This window comes from Oncorhynchus masou, chromosome 24, assembly GCF_036934945.1.
Source record: "Oncorhynchus masou masou isolate Uvic2021 chromosome 24, UVic_Omas_1.1, whole genome shotgun sequence".
Classification (NCBI taxonomy): Eukaryota; Metazoa; Chordata; class Actinopteri; order Salmoniformes; family Salmonidae; genus Oncorhynchus; species Oncorhynchus masou.
This window is the reverse complement of record NC_088235.1, coordinates 4586042-4605413: the sequence shown is the minus strand read 5'-3', so window position 1 is coordinate 4605413 and position 19372 is coordinate 4586042. Positions and strand designations below refer to the sequence as shown.

Sequence of the window (19372 nt, the reverse complement as noted above, 5' to 3'; positions counted from 1 at the left end):
ATGTTGTATAGTAGTCAGGGCCTGTATTCATCATGTTGTATAGTAGTCAGGGCCTGTATTCATCATGTTGTATAGTAGTCAGGGCCTGTATTCATCATGTTGTATAGTAGTCAGGGCCTGTATTCATCATGTTGTATAGTAGTCAGGGCCTGTATTCATGTTGTATAGTAGTCATGGCCTGTATTCATCATGTTGTATAGTAGTCAGGGCCTGTATTCATAAGGTTGTGTCTGTAAATAATTGTTGGTTAAATTACTTGTGTCATGCACAAAGTAGATGTCCTAACCGACTTGCCAAAACTATAGTTTGTTAACAAGAAATTTGTAGAGTGGTTGAAAAACGAGTTTCAATGACTCCAACCTAAGTGTATTTAAACTTCCGACTTCAACCGTATGTGTTGACTCAATATAAGCAAGTGATGTCTGCTAAATAGTCAAGTGAGGTTTCTCCAGAAAGAAACAATTATAATTATTGGCGGAGAGTCACGTCATTGGAAAAAAATATATATTCGTAGATATTCTGTCAGCCTACCATAGGCGAAATGAGTATTGGTTACACTACAATTAGGGTGTGGAAATGTTATGCCCCTTAGATATGAATTTACAATTCTCCAATCCTCTTATGCTGTAGCCTACTCCCGACCATCACGGTGTACAGCGACATATGTTCCACGCCAACCTAACGGAAACCCAGAGGGTTTCGTTTTCCACGGAATAAAACACCATAATATGAATCAAATTTCTAGAAATCAATCCCCTGTGCTCGGTTATTACAAAAACAGGTTTTTAATTCTCTAGTAATGCCAATATGGGAGACTATTAAATGCTTCTCAAAGATGCCTTCTGGTGGTCAACCTCGCACTAACTTGCATTAATGTCATTGTGGGGTGTTGTGTGTAGATTGAGGGAATAAGGCTGTAAGGTAACGAACTGTGGAAAAGGAAGGATTCTGAATACCTCCGTGTTGTTTCCTCTCCTCTCTCCTAGGACCCCCACGCAGAGGAGTTTGAAGACAAGGAGTGGACGTTTGTCATAGAAAATGTGAGTACACATTACCTCTCCCATCACTTATGCTGGACTGGGCTATATGGGCTATATGGACTGGACTATATGGGCTGGGCTATATGGACTGGACTATATGGGCTATATGGACTGGGCTATATGGGCTATATGGACTGGACTATATGGGCTGGGCTATATGGACTGGACTATATGGGCTATATGGGCTGGACTATATGGGCTGGGCTATATGGGCTATATGGGCTATATGGACTGGACTATATGGGCTGTATGGACTGGACTATATGGGCTGTATGGACTGGACTATATGGGCTATATGGACTGGGCTATATGGACTGGACTAAATGGGCTGGATTATATGGACTATATGGACTGGGCTATATGGACTGGACTATATGGGCTATATGGACTGGACTATATGGACTGGGCTATATGGACTGGGCTATATGGGCTATATGGACTGGGCTATATGGGCTATATGGACTGGGCTATATGGACTGGAGTATATGGGCTATATGGACTGGACTATATGGACTGGGCTATATGGGCTATATGGACTGGGCTATATGGGCTATATGGACTGGACTATATGGGCTATATAGACTGGACTATATGGACTGGGCTATCTGGACTAAATGGACTGGGCTATATGGACTGGGCTATATGGACTGGGCTATATGGACTGGGCTATATGGACTGGGCTATATGGACTGGGCTATATGGGCTGGGCTATATGGACTGGGCTATATGGACTGGGCTATATGGACTGGGCTATATGGACTGGACTATATGGACTGGACTATATGGACTGGACTATATGGGCTATATGGACTGGACTATATGGGCTGGGCTATATGGACTATATGGGCTGGGCTATATGGACTATATGGACTGGGCTATATGGACTGGGCTATATGGACTGGGCTATATTGGCTATATGGACTGGACTATATGGACTGGGCTATATGGGCTATATGGACTGGACTATATGGACTGGACTATATGGACTGGACTATATGGACGGGACTATATGGACGGGACTATATGGACGGGACTATATGGACTGGGCTATATGGACTGGACTATATGGGCTATATGGACTGGGCTATATGGACTGGACTATATGGGCTGGGCTATATGGGCTGTGCTATATGGACTGGACTATATGGATTGGACTATATGGACTATATGGGCCGGGCTATATGGACTGGACTATATGGGCTATATGGGCTGGGCTATATGGACTGGACTCTATGGACTGGACTATATGGGCTATATGGACTGGACTATATGGGCTATATGGACTGGACTATATGGACTGGACTATATGGGCTATATGGACTGGGCTATATGGACTGGGCTATATGGACTGGGCTATATGGACTGGGCTATATGGACTGGGCTATATGGGCTATATGGACTGGACTATATGGGATGGCCTATATGGACTGGACTATATGGGCTATATGGACTGGGCTATATGGACTGGGCTATATGGACTGGGCTATATGGACTGGGCTATATGGACTGGGCTATATGGGCTATATGGACTGGACTATATGGACTGGACTATATGGACTGGACTATATGGACTGGACTATATGGGCTATATGGACTGGGCTATATGGACTGGGCTATATGGACTGGACTATATGGGCTATATGGACTGGGCTATATGGACTGGACTATATGGGCTGAGCTATATGGACTATATGGACTGGACTATATATGGACATGGCTATATGGGCTATATGGACTGGACTATATGGGCTGTACTATATGGGCTATATGGACTGGACTATCTGGACAGGGCTGGGCGATATGGGCTGGACAGGGTTATATGGACAGGGCTGGGCTCGTCTGGGCTGGACAGGGCTATATGGGCTGTACTGGTCTGGCATTTAGATGTTCACATGCTGCCATCTAGTGGTCAGACTGATATTAATTTTCAGTCCTAAAGTAAAAACATTCAGTGCATCTCCATTGACGGGGAATGAAGTGGAGTTCGGAACATCATGTGAGAGTGTTTGTCGTAGGACACACATACCTTCACTGTGTGTGTTCAAAGACTGAGTCCACCTTGGGGAGTTCAGTCTCAGGTCGGGAAGAGCTTTCTTCTTCTCGTGCTGGAAGGTCCCGTCCGGACTTTCCCCAGTCTGACCGTCCCTGTGTGGAACCCCTGGCACGGCACCATTATATTGACCCCTGGCACGGCACCATTATATTGTGTGTTTTCCACTGGGAGGGAAACAGATAGGTAGGAGACTCCTGGTTAGCATGAAGCCAGTCCACTAGTATCTCTCCAAAAATGTCTCTCCATCCCCTCTCCCCTTCCCTCCTTCATCCCCCCCTCTCTTCATCTTGATCCCACCCTCTCTTCATCTTGATCCCCCCTCTTCCTCTCTCTCCCTCTCTCTCTCCCCTCTTCCTCTCTCTCGCTCTCTCTCTCCCCCTCTCTCCCCCTCTCTTCCTCTTTCTTCCTCTCTCTTCCTCTCTCTTCCTCTCTCTTCCTCTCTCTTCCTCTCTCTTCCTCTCTCTTCCTCTCTCTTCCTCTCTCTTCCTCTCTCTTCCTCTCTCTTTCTCGCTCTTTCTCGCTCTTTCTCGCTCTTTCTCGCTCTTTCTCGCTCTTCCTCGCTCTTCCTCGCTCTTCCTCGCTCTTCTTCGCTCTTCCTCTCTCCCCTTCCCTCATCTCCCCTTCCCTCATCTCATCTCCCCTCTTCCTCTCTCCCCCCTCTCGCCTCTTCTCTCCCCCCTCTCCCCTTTCCCCTCTCTCCCCTTTCCCCTCTCTCCCCTCTCCCCTCTCTCCCTCTCCCCTCTCTCCCCTCTCCCCTCTATCTCCCCTCTCCCCTCTCTTCCCCTCTCTCTCCCCTCTCTTCCCCTCTCTCTCCCCTCTCTTCCCCTCTCTCTCTCTCCCCTCAACTCACCTTCTCTTCCCCTCTCTTCCCCTCTTCCACTCTCTCTCCCTTCATCTCTTACTCCCTCGTTCCCTTTTCTTACTCCCTCGTTCCCCCTCTCTCTCTACCTCTATCTACCTCTCTCCCCCTCATCTCCCCATATCTTCCTCTCCCCCTCTCCCCCCCCTCACCTCTTCCCCTCTCTCACTCCTCTACCTCATTTTCCTCTCTCTCCCTCCTCTCTACCTCCATTCCCCCCTCATCTCCCCATCTCTTCCTCTCCCCCTCTCCTCCCCCTCATCTCTTCCCCTCTCTCACTCCTCTACCTCATCTTCCTCTCTCTCCCTCCCATGCCTCCCCAATAGCATCATCATCTGTTCTCTGTCAATGATCTGTTTCACATGTTAGTTCTGCTTGTGATCCGTTCCTGTGAAGGTCAAGTTCAGAGGTTAATACCCCTGACACTTCTCATCTCAGGGGTCTTACAGAAGACAAGGGAAATGACAGTAGTGGCAGGAAACACACGGTTTGAAAAGAAGAGAGAAGGGCTTTTGTTTCTGGAGAACAGGACAAGGTGGGCTTCTTCAACTCTTACTGGTCTCTTGGTGAAGGATTGAGAAGGAACTGAATGTATTGCAAAGGTGGAACTACAAAAACATGGTTGGGGAGGGGTGGGGAGGAGGGGTGGAGGGAGGGGAAGAGGGGAGAGGGGTGGGGAGGAGGGGAGAGGGGTGGAGGGGAAGAGGGGGAGAGGGGTGGAGGGGAAGAGGGAGAGGAGGGGTGGAGGGGAAGAGGAGGGGGAGAGGGGTGGGGGAGAGGGGAAGAGGGGTGGGAGAGAGGGTAAGAGGAGGGGAGAGGGGAAGAGGAGGGGGAGACGGGTGGGGAAGAGGGGAAGAGGAGGGGAAGAGGGGTGGGGAAGAGGAGGGGAAGAGGGGTGGGGAAGAGGAGGGGGAGAGGGAGGGGGAGAGGGGTGGAGGGAGGGGGAGGGAGAATGGTTGTGAGGTCTGGGGTCCACTCACTAACCAAGAATTCACTAAATGGGACAAAAACCCAATTGAGACTGCATGCAGACGTATACAGAGGTAGAGAGGTGTGGGGAGGGAGAGGTATGTCGAGAGGGAGGGAGAGGTATGTCGAGAGGGAGGGAGAGGTATGTCGAGAGGGAGGGAGAGGTATGTCGAGAGGGAGGGAGAGGTATGTCGAGAGGGAGGGAGAGGTATGTCGAGAGGGAGGGAGAGGTATGTCGAGAGGGAGGGAGAGGTATGTCGAGAGGGAGGGAGAGGTATGTCGAAAGGGAGGGGGAGAGGTATGTAGAGAGGGAGGGGGAGGTATGTAGAAAGGGAGGGAGAGGTATGTAGAAAGGCAGGGAGAGGTATGTAGAGGGAGGGAGAGGTATGTAGAGAGGGAGGGAGAGGTATGTAGAAAGTTAGGGGGGAGGTATGTAGAGAGGGGGAGGTATGTAGAGAGGGGGAGGTATGTAGAGAGGGGGAGGTATGTAGAGAGGGGGAGGTATGTAAAGAGGGACAGGTATGTAGAGAGGGGGAAATATGTAGAGGGACAGGTATGTAGAGAGGGAGGGCAGGTATGTGGAGAGGGAGAGGTATGTAGAGAGGGAGGGGGAGGTTTATGTAGAGAGGGAGGGGGAGGGGTATGTAGAGAGGGAGGGGGAGGGGTATGTAGAGAGGGAGGGGGAGGGGTATGTAGAGAGGGAGGGGGAGGGGTATGTAGAGAGGGAGGGGGAGGGGTATGTAGAGAGGGAGGGGGAGGGGTATGTAGAGGGAGGGGGAGGGGTATGTAGAGAGGGAGGGGGAGGGGTATGTAGAGAGGGAGGGGGAGGGGTATGTAGAGAAGGAGGGGGAGGGGTATGTAGATAGGGAGGGGGAGAGGTATGTAGAGGGGGAGAGGTATGTAGAGGGATGTAGAGGGGGAGAGGTATGTAGAGGTATGTAGAGGGGGAGAGGTATGTAGAGGGGGAGAGGTATGTAGAGGGGGAGAGGTATGTAGAGGGGGAGAGGTATGTAGAGGGGGAGAGGTATGTAGAGGGGGAGAGGTATGTAGAGGTATGTAGAGGGGGAGAGGTATGTAGAGGGGGAGAGGTATGTAGAGGTATGTAGAGGGGGAGAGGTATGTAGAGGGGGAGAGGTATGTGGAGGTATGTAGAGGGGGAGAGGTATGTAGAGGTATGTAGAGGGGGAGAGGTATGTAGAGGGGGAGAGGTATGTAGAGGTATGTAGAGGGGGAGAGGTATGTAGAGGGGGAGAGGTATGTAGAGGGGGAGAGGTATGTAGAGGGGGAGAGGTATGTAGAGGGGGAGAGGTATGTAGAGGTATGTAGAGGGGGAGGGGTATGTAGAGGGGGAGGGGTATGTAGAGAGGGGGGGAGAGGTATGTAGAGGGGGAGGGGTATGTAGAGAGGGGGGGAGAGGTATGTAGAGGGGGAGATATGTAGAGTTTTATGTAGAGAGGGAGAGGTATGGAGAGGTATGTAGAGAGGTAGGTATGTAGAGGGGGAGGGGGAGAGGTATGTAGAGGGGGAGGTATGTAGGAGGAGGCACCCCTCCTACCTCACACAGAGGAGAGGAGAGGGGGAAGAGAGGGAGAGAGACAGAAGGGTGACAGATCTTAGAGGGAGTAAGATAGCTGGGGAAGAGGAGAGCGAGAGAGAGGACGAGAACACGGGGGAGATGGAAGAGGACAGGAGGGGAAAGAGATAGAGGGAAGGGAGGGAGGGAGGAGCGGAGAGAGGGGTGAGGTATAAATAAGAGGAGAAACAGAGCGAGAGAAAGGGGGATATGGGGGAAGATGTGGAACTGAAGAGGTTGAGAGGACGGTGCTCCAAGTTGAGACGAACATCAGACTTCCTGACAGACTGACAGGACTAGTTGGCAGCAGATTACTCAGCTGGGGGGGGGGACCAGCGTCGCCCGGGTTTGGCCGGAGTAGGCCGTCATTGCAATTAAGAATTTGTTCTTAAATGACTTCCGAGTTAAAGGTTAAATAAAATATATTTTTTTAAAGACACAGGAGAGCCTTGTCTAGATTAACTGCCTGAGCTGCAAAATAGAAAGTCAATATGATTTAGACTAGGTCTATTCCGCTGTCTAAATAGGTCTATTCCGCTGTCTAAATAGGTCTATTCCGCTGTCTGAATAGGTCTATTCCGCTGTCTGAATAGGTCTATTCCGCTGTCTAAATAGGTCTATTCCGCTGTCTAAATAGGTCTATTCCACTGTCTAAATAGGTCTATTCCACTGTCTAAAGAGGTCTATTTCACTGTCTAAATAGGTCTATTCCACTGTCTAAAGAGGTCTATTTCACTGTCTAAAGAGGTCTATTCCACTGTCTAAAGAGGTCTATTCCGCTATCTAAATGGGCCTATTCCGCTATCTAAATGGGCCTATTCCGCTATCTAAATGGGCCTATTCCGCTATCTAAATGGGCCTATTCCGCTATCTAAATGGGCCTATTCTGCTATCTAAATGGGCCTATTCCGCTATCTAAATGGGCCTATTCCGCTATTTAAATGGGCCTATTCCGCTATCTAAATGGGCCTATTCCGCTATCTAAATGGGCCTCTTGCGCTATCTAAATGGGCCTCTTGCGCTATCTAAATGGGCCTCTTGCGCTATCTAAATGGGCCTATTCCGCTATCTAAATAGGTCTATTCCGCTATCTAAATGGGCCTATTCCGCTATCTAAATGGGCCTATTCTGCTATCTAAATGGGCCTATTGCGCTATCTAAATGGGCCTATTCCGCTATCTAAATGGGCCTATTGCGCTATCTAAATGGGCCTATTCCGCTATCTAAATGGGCCTATTCCGCTATCTAAATGGGCCATGCTGTTGTGTGTTATGTAACATAGAATTGTCTACTGCAGTGATCCTGTAACATAATGAATCCGACAGTGTTTGGGGGACTGTAGGCCTTTACATTCGGTCTTTTGACTGTTGTAGTGAATCCCACTCTGTCTGTCGGTAGGTGAAAGACCTTTGGAGAATTCAAATCATTTTGAACACACTGGTTTCAATCAACACACTGATTTCAATCAACACACTGGTTTCAATCAACACACTGGTTTCAATCAACACACTGGTTTCAATCAACACACTGGTTTCAATCAACACACTGGTTTCAATCAACACACTGGTTTCAATCAACACACTGATTTCAATCAACACACTGATGAGACTGTTCTATTCTCTTTGATTTAGTTCCTATTGCAACACAAACACATGACTGCATGGAAGGCATATTGATTGACTGAACTGACTGAATGGATGACATACTGACTGACTGACTGGATGACATACTGACTGAATGGATGGATGGATGACATACTGACTGACTGGATGACATACTGACTGACTGAATGGATGACATACTGACTGACTGACTGAATGGATGGATGGATGACATACTGACTGAATGGATGACATACTGACTGAATGGATGACATACTGACTGACTGACTGAATGGATGACATACTGATTGACTGAAATAACTGAATGGATGACATACTGATTGACTGAAATAACTGAATGGATGACATACTGACTGACTGAAATAACTGAATGGATGACATACTGACTGACTGAACTAACTGAATGGATGACATACTGACTGACTGAACTAACTGAATGGATGACATACTGACTGACTGAATGGATGACATACTGACTGACTGAACTAACTGAATGGATGACATACTGACTGACTGAATTGAAGACGGTCCTGTGTGGCTCAGTCGGTAGAGCATGGCGCTTGCAACGCCAAGCGTCGTGGGTTCGATTCCCGCTGGGGCCACCCATATGTAAAAGTAGTGGCCCCAGCCGACTTGTAAGTCGCTTTGGACAAAAGCGTCTGCTAAATGGGATATATTGTACATATATATAAGACATACTGACTGACTGAAATAACTGAATGGATGACATACTGACTGAATGGATGACATACTGACTGACTGAACTAACTGAATGGATGACATACTGACTGACTGACTGAATGGATGACATACTGACTGACTGAACTAACTGAATGGATGACATACTGACTGAATGGATGACATACTGACTGACTGAACTAACTGAATGGATGACATACTGACTGACTGACTGAATGGATGACATACTGACTGACTGGATGACATACTGACTGACTGGATGACATACTGAATGGATGACATACTGACTGAATGGATGACATACTGAATGGATGACAAGTTAAACGCATCATGCATGCTCTGCATTTTATTTCTCTAGTAGCCAGTAGGCCGACACCAATGTGTTACTATGTGATGTCAGACCTCAAGAGACCAATCAGAGCAGAGATCTGGGTCCCTTTCCTTCCATTAGGCAGTCACTCTGTAGAGGCTGGTGGTGTCCTCAGCCACCAGAGGGCAGTACAACATAGGCACTAAAACACTCACACAGCATCGTCTGCCCAGGGATCTGTCTGCGTCACTGTATGTGTGTGTGTGTGTGTGTACTATCTGTGTGTGTGTGTGTACTATCTGTGTGTGTGTGTGTGTCCTATCTGTGTGTGTGTGTGTCCTATCTGTGTGTGTGTGTCCTATCTGTGTGTGTGTGTGTTATCTGTGTGTGTGTGTGTGTGCTATCTGTGTGTGTGTGCTATCTGTGTGTGTGTGTCCTATCTGTGCGGGGGCTTCTGTCTGTGTCGACCAGGGCAGTCTACTCTAAAATCAGAACCCGCTATCTGGGTTAGTTCATATATATATTTTGCTCAATGAATGAATGCAGCCAGGGAGATAGAAGGAGAAAGAGGAGGAGAAGAGGAAAGGTGAGTTTTCCTGACCCCTCATCAGAGAGGAGAGGAGAAAGGGAAGAATAAGCTATTGTCCTCCCCCTCTGAGATGATGAAATTCCAGATTCCTCAGTCTGACCGAGACGTGGTTTAATCTGGAGGCCCTCCACTCTTAATCCCCCTGTCTGTCTGTCCAATTATCATCGCTGCTCCCAGATTGGATTTTGTCATTGAAAATGGCAGTGTCAAACGTCACCTTTCTCTCTATCTGTCACCCACTCTCTCTGTCTCTCTCTCTCTGTCTCTCTCTCTCTGTCTCTCTCTCTCTGTCTCTCTCTCTGTCTCTCTCTCTGTCTCTCTCTCTCTGTCTCTCTCTCTCTCTGTCTCTCTCTCTCTGTCTCTCTCTCTGTCTCTGTCTCTGTCTCTGTCTCTCTCTCTGTCTCTGTCTCTGTCTCTGTCTCTGTCTCTGTCTCTGTGTCTCTCTGTCTCTCTCTCTCTCTCTCTCTCTGTCCCTCTCTCCATCTCTCTCTCTGTCCCTCTCTCTCTCTGTCCCTCTCTCTCTCTCTGTCCCTCTCTCTCTCTCTGTCTCTCTCTGTCTCTCTGTCCCTCTCTCTCTCCGTCTGTCTCTCTCTCTGTCTCTCTCTCTGTCTCTCTCTCTCTCTGTCCCTCTCTCTCTCTCTCTGTCTCTCTCTGTCTCTCTGTCCCTCTCTCTCTCTGTCCCTCTCTCTCTCTGTCCCTCTCTCTCTCTGTCTGTCTCTCTCTCTCTCTCTCTCTCTCTCTCTCTCTCTGTCTCTCTCTCTCTCTCTCTCTCTCTCTCTCTGTCTCTTTCTTTCCTTCCTCTCTTTAGAGGAAGAAGATGAGAAGTGTCAGAGACTGTAAATGACTATTCAGTAGTATCTCTATATTGCATGCTCGTCGTCCCTTTCACCTGGCTTCAAACGGACCCGTGTTATCAAAACGCGGTGAAATTGAGGGGTCAAAAGATTGAAGGGCTATTTTTGACGGCAGCATTGTGCTGCATGGTTCTATTGTGTGTGTGTGTTCTAGATTTAACCGCTAAGTGTTTGAGTATTAACCAAAGCAGGAGATGGGATCTCCTTTTCAAAGCCTTGGGGACAGTTCACACACATCCCGAGGAACACAATAAGACCAGAGTCGTTGTCTGTTAACACTCAGTATCAGTAGGTTTTCTAGCCTGTCTTACTGTTAACTTTGTTTTGGAATACACCATATTATCTCTGTCTGTTTATCTTCTCTCTCTGTCTCTCCTCTCAATTCAATTCAATTCAAGGGGCTTTATTGGCATGGGTAACATGTGTTAACATTGCCAAAGCAAGTAAGGTAGATAATATATAAAGTGAAATAAACAATAAAAATTAACAGTAGACATCACACATACAGAAGTTTCAAAACAATAAAGACATTACAAATGTCATATTATATATATATATATATATATATACAGTGTTTTTACAATGTACAAATGGTAAAGGACACAAGATAAAATAAATAAGCATAGATATGGGTTGTATTTACAATGGTGCGTGTTCTTCACTGGTTGCCCTTTTCTCGTGGCAACAGGTCACACATCTTGCTGCTCTGATGGCACACTGTGGAATTTCACCCAGTAGATATGGGAGTTTTTCAAAATTGGATTTGTTTTCAAATTCTTTGGATCTGTGTAATCTGAGGGAAATATGTCTCTCTAATATGGTCATACATTGGGCAGGAGGTTAGGAAGTGCAGCTCAGTTTCCACCTCATTTTGTGGGCAGTGAGCACATAGCCTGTCTTCTCTTGAGAGCCATGTCTGCCTACGGCGGCCTTTCTCAATAGCAAGGCTATGCTCGCTGAGTCTGTACATAGTCAAAGCTTTCCTTAGTTTTGGGTCAGTCACAGTGGTCAGGTATTCTGCCGCTGTGTACTCTCTGTGTAGGGCCAAATAGCATTCTAGTTTGCTCTGTTTTTTTGTTAATTCTTTCCAATGTGTCAAGTAATTATCTTTTTGTTTTCTCATGATTTGGTTAAGTCTAATTGTGCTGCTGTCATGGGGCTCTGTAGGGTGTGTTAGTTAACAGAGCCCCAGGACCAGCTTGCTTAGGGGGCTCTTCTCCAGGTTCATCTCTCTGTAGGTGATGGCTTTGTTGTGGAAGGTTTGGGAATCGCTTCCTTTTAGGTGGTTATAGAATTTAACAGCTCTTTTCTGGATTTTGATAGTGGGTATCGGCCTAATTCTGCTCTGCATGCATTATTTGGTGTTCTACGTTGTACACGGAGGATATTTTTGCAGAATTCTGCGTGCAGAGTCTCAATTTGGTGTTTGTCCCATTTTGTGAAGTCTTGGTCGGTGAGCGGACCCCAGACCTCACAACCATAAAGGGCAATGGGCTCTATGACTGATTCAAGTATTTTTAGCCAGATCCTAATTGGTATGTTGAAATTTATGTTCCTTTTGATGGCATAGAATGCCCTTCTTGCCTTGTCTCTCAGATCGTTCACAGCTTTGTGGAAGTTACCTGTGGCGCTGATGTTTAGGCCAAGGTATGTATAGTTTTTTGTGTGCTCCAGGGCAACGGTGTCTAGATGGAATTTGTATTTGTGGTCCTGGTGACTGGACCTTTTTTGGAACACCATTATTTTGGTCTTACTGAGATTTACTGTCAGGGCCCAGGTCTGACAGAATCTGTGCATAAGATCTAGGTGCTGCTGTAGGCCCTCCTTGGTTGGTGACAGAAGCACCAGATCATCAGCAAACAGCAGACATTTGACTTCATTTGACCTCTCTCTGTCTCTCCTCTCTCTGTCTCTCTCTGTCTCTCTCTGTCTCTCCTCTCTCTGTCTCTCCTCTCTCTGTCTCTCTCTGTCTCTCTCTGTCTCTCCTCTCTCCTCCTGCACTCCATTGAAGTCTCTCTCTCTCTGAAGTGAGCTCCGGTCTCTCTCTCTCTGAAGTGAGCTCCGGTCTCTCTCTCTCTGAAGTGAGCTCCGGTCTCTCTCTCTCTCTCTGAAGTGAGCTCCGGTCTCTCTCTCTCTGAAGTGAGCTCCGGTCTCTCTCTCTCTCTGAAGTGAGCTCCGGTCTCTCTCTCTCTCTCTGAAGTGAGCTCCGGTCTCTCTCTCTCTCTGAAGTGAGCTCCGGTCTCTCTCTCTCTCTGAAGTGAGCTCCGGTCTCTCTCTCTCTCTGAAGTGAGCTCCGGTCTCTCTCTCTCTCTCTCTGAAGTGAGCTCCGGTCTCTCTCTCTCTGAAGTGAGCTCCGGTCTCTCTCTCTCTGAAGTGAGCTCCGGTCTCTCTCTCTCTGTAGTGAGCTCCGGTCTCTCTCTCTCTCTCTCTCTGAAGTGAGCTCCGGTCTCTCTCTCTCTCTCTCTGAAGTGAGCTCCGGTCTCTCTCTCTCTCTGAAGTGAGCTCCGGTCTCTCTCTCTCTGAAGTGAGCTCCGGTCTCTCTCTCTCTCTGAAGTGAGCTCCGGTCTCTCTCTCTGAAGTGAGCTCCGGTCTCTCTCTCTCTGAAGTGAGCTCCGGTCTCTCTCTCTCTCTGAAGTGAGCTCCGGTCTCTCTCTCTCTCTGAAGTGAGCTCCGGTCTCTCTCTCTGAAGTGAGCTCCGGTCTCTCTCTCTCTCTCTGAAGTGAGCTCCGGTCTCTCTCTCTCTCTGAAGTGAGCTCCGGTCTCTCTCTCTCTGAAGTGAGCTCCGGTCTCTCTCTCTCTCTGAAGTGAGCTCCGGTCTCTCTCTCTCTGAAGTGAGCTCCGGTCTCTCTCTCTCTGAAGTGAGCTCCGGTCTCTCTCTCTCTCTCTGAAGTGAGCTCCGGTCTCTCTCTCTCTCTCTGAAGTGAGCTCCGGTCTCTCTCTCTCTGAAGTGAGCTCCGGTCTCTCTCTCTCTGAAGTGAGCTCCGGTCTCTCTCTCTCTCTGAAGTGAGCTCCGGTCTCTCTCTCTCTGAAGTGAGCTCCGGTCTCTCTCTCTCTGAAGTGAGCTCCGGTCTCTCTCTCTCTGAAGTGAGCTCCGGTCTCTCTCTCTCTGAAGTGAGCTCCGGTCTCTCTCTCTGAAGTGAGCTCCGGTCTCTCTCTCTCTGAAGTGAGCTCCGGTCTCTCTCTCTCTGAAGTGAGCTCCGCTCTCTCTCTCTCTGAAGTGAGCTCCGCTCTCTCTCTCTCTGAAGTGAGCTCCGCTCTCTCTCTCTCTGAAGTGAGCTCCGGTCTCTCTCTCTCTGAAGTGAGCTCCGGTCTCTCTCTCTGAAGTGAGCTCCGGTCTCTCTCTCTCTCTGAAGTGAGCTCCGGTCTCTCTCTCTGAAGTGAGCTCCGGTCTCTCTCTCTCTGAAGTGAGCTCCGGTCTCTCTCTCTCTGAAGTGAGCTCCGGTCTCTCTCTCTCTGAAGTGAGCTCCGGTCTCTCTCTCTCTGAAGTGAGCTCCGCTCTCTCTCTCTCTCTCTGAAGTGAGCTCCGCTCTCTCTCTCTCTCTCTGAAGTGAGCTCCGCTCTCTCTCTCTCTCTCTCTCTGAAGTGAGCTCCGGTCTCTCTCTCTCTGAAGTGAGCTCCGGTCTCTCTCTCTCTGAAGTGAGCTCCGGTCTCTCTCTCTCTGAAGTGAGCTCCGGTCTCTCTCTCTCTGAAGTGAGCTCCGGTCTCTCTCTCTCTCTGAAGTGAGCTCCGGTCTCTCTCTCTCTCTCTGAAGTGAGCTCCGGTCTCTCTCTCTGAAGTGAGCTCCGGTCTCTCTCTCTCTGAAGTGAGCTCCGGTCTCTCTCTCTCTCTGAAGTGAGCTCCGGTCTCTCTCTCTCTCTCTGAAGTGAGCTCCGGTCTCTCTCTCTCTGAAGTGAGCTCCGGTCTCTCTCTCTCTCTGAAGTGAGCTCCGGTCTCTCTCTCTCTCTGAAGTGAGCTCCGGTCTCTCTCTCTGAAGTGAGCTCCGGTCTCTCTCTCTCTGAAGTGAGCTCCGGTCTCTCTCTCTGAAGTGAGCTCCGGTCTCTCTCTCTGAAGTGAGCTCCGGTCTCTCTCTCTCTGAAGTGAGCTCCGGTCTCTCTCTCTGAAGTGAGCTCCGCTCTCTCTCTCTCTGAAGTGAGCTCCGCTCTCTCTCTCTCTCTGAAGTGAGCTCCGCTCTCTCTCTCTCTCTGAAGTGAGCTCCGGTCTCTCTCTCTCTGAAGTGAGCTCCGGTCTCTCTCTCTCTGAAGTGAGCTCCGGTCTCTCTCTCTCTGAAGTGAGCTCCGGTCTCTCTCTCTGAAGTGAGCTCCGGTCTCTCTCTCTCTGAAGTGAGCTCCGGTCTCTCTCTCTCTGAAGTGAGCTCCGGTCTCTCTCTCTGAAGTGAGCTCCGCTCTCTCTCTCTCTGAAGTGAGCTCCGCTCTCTCTCTCTCTCTGAAGAGAGCTCCGCTCTCTCTCTCTCTCTGAAGTGAGCTCCGGTCTCTCTCTCTCTGAAGTGAGCTCCGGTCTCTCTCTCTCTGAAGTGAGCTCCGGTCTCTCTCTCTGAAGTGAGCTCCGGTCTCTCTCTCTGAAGTGAGCTCCGGTCTCTCTCTCTGAAGTGAGCTCCGGTCTCTCTCTCTCTGAAGTGAGCTCCGGTCTCTCTCTCTCTGAAGTGAGCTCCGGTCTCTCTCTCTGAAGTGAGCTCCGGTCTCTCTCTCTCTGAAGTGAGCTCCGCTCTCTCTCTCTCTCTGAAGTGAGCTCCGCTCTCTCTCTCTCTCTCTGAAGTGAGCTCCGCTCTCTCTCTCTCTCTCTGAAGTGAGCTCCGGTCTCTCTCTCTGAAGTGAGCTCCGGTCTCTCTCTCTCTCTGAAGTGAGCTCCGGTCTCTCTCTCTCTCTGAAGTGAGCTCCGGTCTCTCTCTCTCTCTGAAGTGAGCTCCGGTCCCTCTCTCTCTCTGAAGTGAGCTCCGGTCTCTCTCTCTCTCTGAAGTGAGCTCCGGTCTCTCTCTCTCTCTCTCTGAAGTGAGCTCCGGTCTCTCTCTCTCTGAAGTGAGCTCCGGTCTCTCTCTCTCTCTCTCTCTGAAGTGAGCTCCGGTCTCTCTCTCGCTCTCTGAAGTGAGCTCCGGTCTCTCTCTCTCTCTCTGAAGTGAGCTCCGGTCTCTCTCTCTCTCTCTGAAGTGAGCTCCGGTCTCTCTCTCTCTCTGAAGTGAGCTCTGGTGTCTCTCTCTCTCTCTGAAGTGAGCTCTGGTGTCTCTCTCTCTCTCTCTCTCTCTCTCTCTGAAGTGAGCTCTGGTCTCTCTCTCTCTCTCTCTCTCTCTCTCTCTCTCTCTCTCTCTCTGAAGTGAGCTCCGGTCTCTCTCTCTCTCTGAAGTGAGCTCTGGTCTCTCTCTCTGAAGTGAGCTCTGGTCTCTCTCTCTGAAGTGAGCTCCGGTCTCTCTCTCTGAAGTGAGCTCTGGTCTCTCTCTCTGAAGTGAGCTCTGGTCTCTCTCTCTGAAGTGAGCTCTGGTCTCTCTCTCTCTGAAGTGAGCTCTGGTCTCTCTCTCTCTGAAGTGAGCTCTGGTCTCTCTCTCTGAAGTGAGCTCTGGTCTCTCTCTCTGAAGTGAGCTCTGGTCTCTCTCTCTGAAGTGAGCTCTGGTCTCTCTCTGAAGTGAGCTCTGGTCTCTCTCTCTGAAGTGAGCTCTGGTCTCTCTCTCTGAAGTGAGCTCTGGTCTCTCTCTCTGAAGTGAGCTCTGGTCTCTCTCTCTGAAGTGAGCTCTGGTCTCTCTCTCTGAAGTGAGCTCTGGTCTCTCTCTCTGAAGTGAGCTCTGGTCTCTCTCTGAAGTGAGCTCTGGTCTCTCTCTGAAGTGAGCTCTGGTCTCTCTCTGAAGTGAGCTCTGGTCTCTCTCTGAAGTGAGCTCTGGTCTCTCTCTCTGAAGTGAGCTCCGGTCTCTCTCTCTGAATTGAGCTCTGGTGTCTCTCTCTCTCTGAAGTGAGCTCTGGTCTCTCTCTCTCTCTCTCTCTCTCTCTGAAGTGAGCTCCGGTCTCTCTCTCTCTCTCTGAAGTGAGCTCTGGTCTCTCTCTCTGAAGTGAGCTCTGGTCTCTCTCTCTGAAGTGAGCTCTGGTCTCTCTCTCTGAAGTGAGCTCCGGTCTCTCTCTCTGAAGTGAGCTCCGGTCTCTCTCTCTGAAGTGAGCTCCGGTCTCTCTCTCTCTCTCTCTCTGAAGTGAGCTCTGGTCTCTCTCTCTCTGAAGTGAGCTCTGGTCTCTCTCTCTCTGAAGTGAGCTCTGGTCTCTCTCTCTGAAGTGAGCTCTGGTCTCTCTCTCTGAAGTGAGCTCTGGTCTCTCTCTCTGAAGTGAGCTCTGGTCTCTCTCTCTGAAGTGAGCTCTGGTCTCTCTCTCTGAAGTGAGCTCTGGTCTCTCTCTCTGAAGTGACCTTTTATTTGTGAACCTCTACACACACACACACACACACACACACACACACACACACACACACACACACACACACACACTGTATCCTGTCCTCAGTATTGTCCCCAGGGTTGTGGTGCGCTTACCTCCTACTAGGAGACATTACGTAGGCCAGTGGGTTGTGTGAGATGAGTGAGTGTGTGTGTCATTACGTAGGCCAGTGGGTTGTGTGAGATGAGTGAGTGTGTGCCTCTACGTCGGCCAGTGTGTGTGTGTGTCATTACGTAGGCCAGTGGGTTGTGTGAGATGAGTGAGTGTGTGTGTCATTACGTAGGCCAGTGGGTTGTGTGAGATGAGTGAGTGTGTGCCTCTACGTAGGCCAGTGGGTTGTGTGAGATGAGTGTGTGTGAGTGTGTGCCTCTACGTAGGCCAGTGGGTTGTGTGAGATGAGTGTGTGTGTGTGTCATTACGTAGGCCAGTGGGTTGTGTGAGATGAGTGGGCCAGTGGGCCTCATGGAAGAAAAACACAATTATTTCAGCCTGTCTATTCACGCAAAGGTGACAAAAGCTGGTATGAAGTATGAAATCCCCAAAGTTTTCCTCGTTCGACAAATTGGGATTAATTTGAGCTTCTGGTGTGTTTAAAAAAAAGTTACAACCGCACTTCTGTGTGTGTGTGTGTGTGTGTGTGTGTGTGTGTACTCTGTGTTTCAGTGTGTGTGTGTGTGTGTGTGTGTACTCTGTGTTTCAGTGTGTGTGTTTCACTCTGGCCAAACCGTTCCAACGTAAACCTAATGCGTTTCTATGGGTTTATATTGGACCTTAGCTTGTCGCCTGCCTTCCTGCCTTTGGGACAACGACTCCCATTGTTAGAGCAGAGACATGAGCATCTCATCATTACATGCAGATCTCTGGTGAAGAGCATGAGGGAGAGAGAAAGAGAGGAGGCAGGCAGGCAGGCTAGCGTGTGGGAGAGAAAGAGAGGATGCAGGCAGGCCAGAGTGAGGGAGAGAGAGAGGAGGCAGGCAGGCCAGAGTGAGGGAGAGAGAGAGGATGCAGGCAGGCCAGAGTGAGGGAGAGAGAGAGGAGGCAGGCAGGCAGGCCAGAGTGTGGGAGAGAGAGAGGATGCAGGCAGGCCAGAGTGAGGGAGAGAGAGAGGAGGCAGGCAGGCAGGCCAGAGTGTGGGAGAGAGAGAGGAGGCAGGCAGGCCAGAGTGAGGGAGAGAGAGAGGAGGCAGGCAGGCAGGCCAGAGTGTGGGAGAGAGAGAGGAGGCAGGCAGGCCAGAGTGTGGGAGAGAGAGAGGAGGCAGGCAGGCCAGAGTGAGTGAGAGAGAGAGGAGGCAGGCAGGCAGGCCAGAGTGTGGGAGAGAGAGAGGATGCAGGCAGGCCAGAGTGAGGGAGAGAGAGAGGAGGTAGGCAGGCAGGCCAGAGTGTGGGAGAGAGAGAGGATGCAGGCAGGCCAGAGTGAGGGAGAGAGAGAGGAGGCAGGCAGGCAGGCCAGAGTGTGGGAGAGAGAGAGGAGGCAGGCAGGCAGGCCAGAGTGAGGGAGAGAGAGAGGATGCAGGCAGGCAGGCCAGAGTGAGGGAGAAAGAGAGGAGGCAGGCAGGCAGGCAGGCCAGAGTGAGGGAGAGAGAGAGGAGGCAGGCAGGCAGGCCAGAGTGAGGGAGAGAGAGAGGAGGCAGGCAGGCCAGAGTGAGGGAGAAAGAGAGGAGGCAGGCAGGCAGGCAGGCCAGAGTAAGGGAGAAAGAGAGGATGCAGGCAGGCAGGCCAGAGTGAGGGAGAAAGAGAGGAGGCAGGCAGGCCAGAGTGTGGGAGAGAGAGAGAGGAGGCAGGCAGGCAGGCAGGCCAGAGTGAGTGAGGGAGAGAGAGAGGAGGCAGGCAGGCCAGAGTGAGGGAGAAAGAGAGGAGGCAGGCAGGCCAGAGTGAGGGAGAGAGAGAGGAGGCAGGAAGGCCAGAGTGAGGGAGAAAGAGAGGATGCAGGCAGGCAGGCCAGAGTGAGGGAGAGAGAGAGGAGGCAGGCAGGCCAGAGTGAGGGAGAGAGAGAGGATGCAGGCAGGCCAGAGTGTGGGAGAGAGAGAGGATGCAGGCAGGCCAGAGTGAGGGAGAGAGAGAGAGGAGGCAGGCAGGCCAGAGTGTGGGAGAGAGAGAGGAGGCAGGCAGGCCAGTGCGAGGGAGAGGAGCTGAGACAAGGCAAGAAGCGCCTTTGTATGCCATCAAATGGAACATAAATTTCAACATACCAATTAGGATCTGGCTAAAAATACTTGAATCAGTTATAGAACCCATTGGCCTTTATGGTTGTGAAATCTGGAGTCCACTCACCAACCAAGAATTCACAAAATGGGACAAACACCAAATTGAGACTCTGCATGCAGAATTCTGTAAAAATATCCTCCGTGTACAATGTAAAACACCAAATAATGCATGCAGAGCAGAATTAGGCAGATACCCACTA

At 50.0% G+C, this 19372-nt stretch overlaps 1 protein-coding gene across 1 annotated transcript in view; it reads left to right on the top strand.

Moving 5' to 3' along the window:
- The window catches only part of LOC135513368 (EH domain-binding protein 1-like), a 204031-nt gene that overhangs the window by 38690 nt on the left and 145969 nt on the right, over positions 1-19372 (top strand). Inside the window, exon 5 of the mRNA XM_064936294.1 lies at positions 987-1040. Within this exon, the coding sequence (XP_064792366.1) occupies positions 987-1040 (54 nt within the window). The remainder of the gene's footprint in view (positions 1-986; positions 1041-19372) is intronic.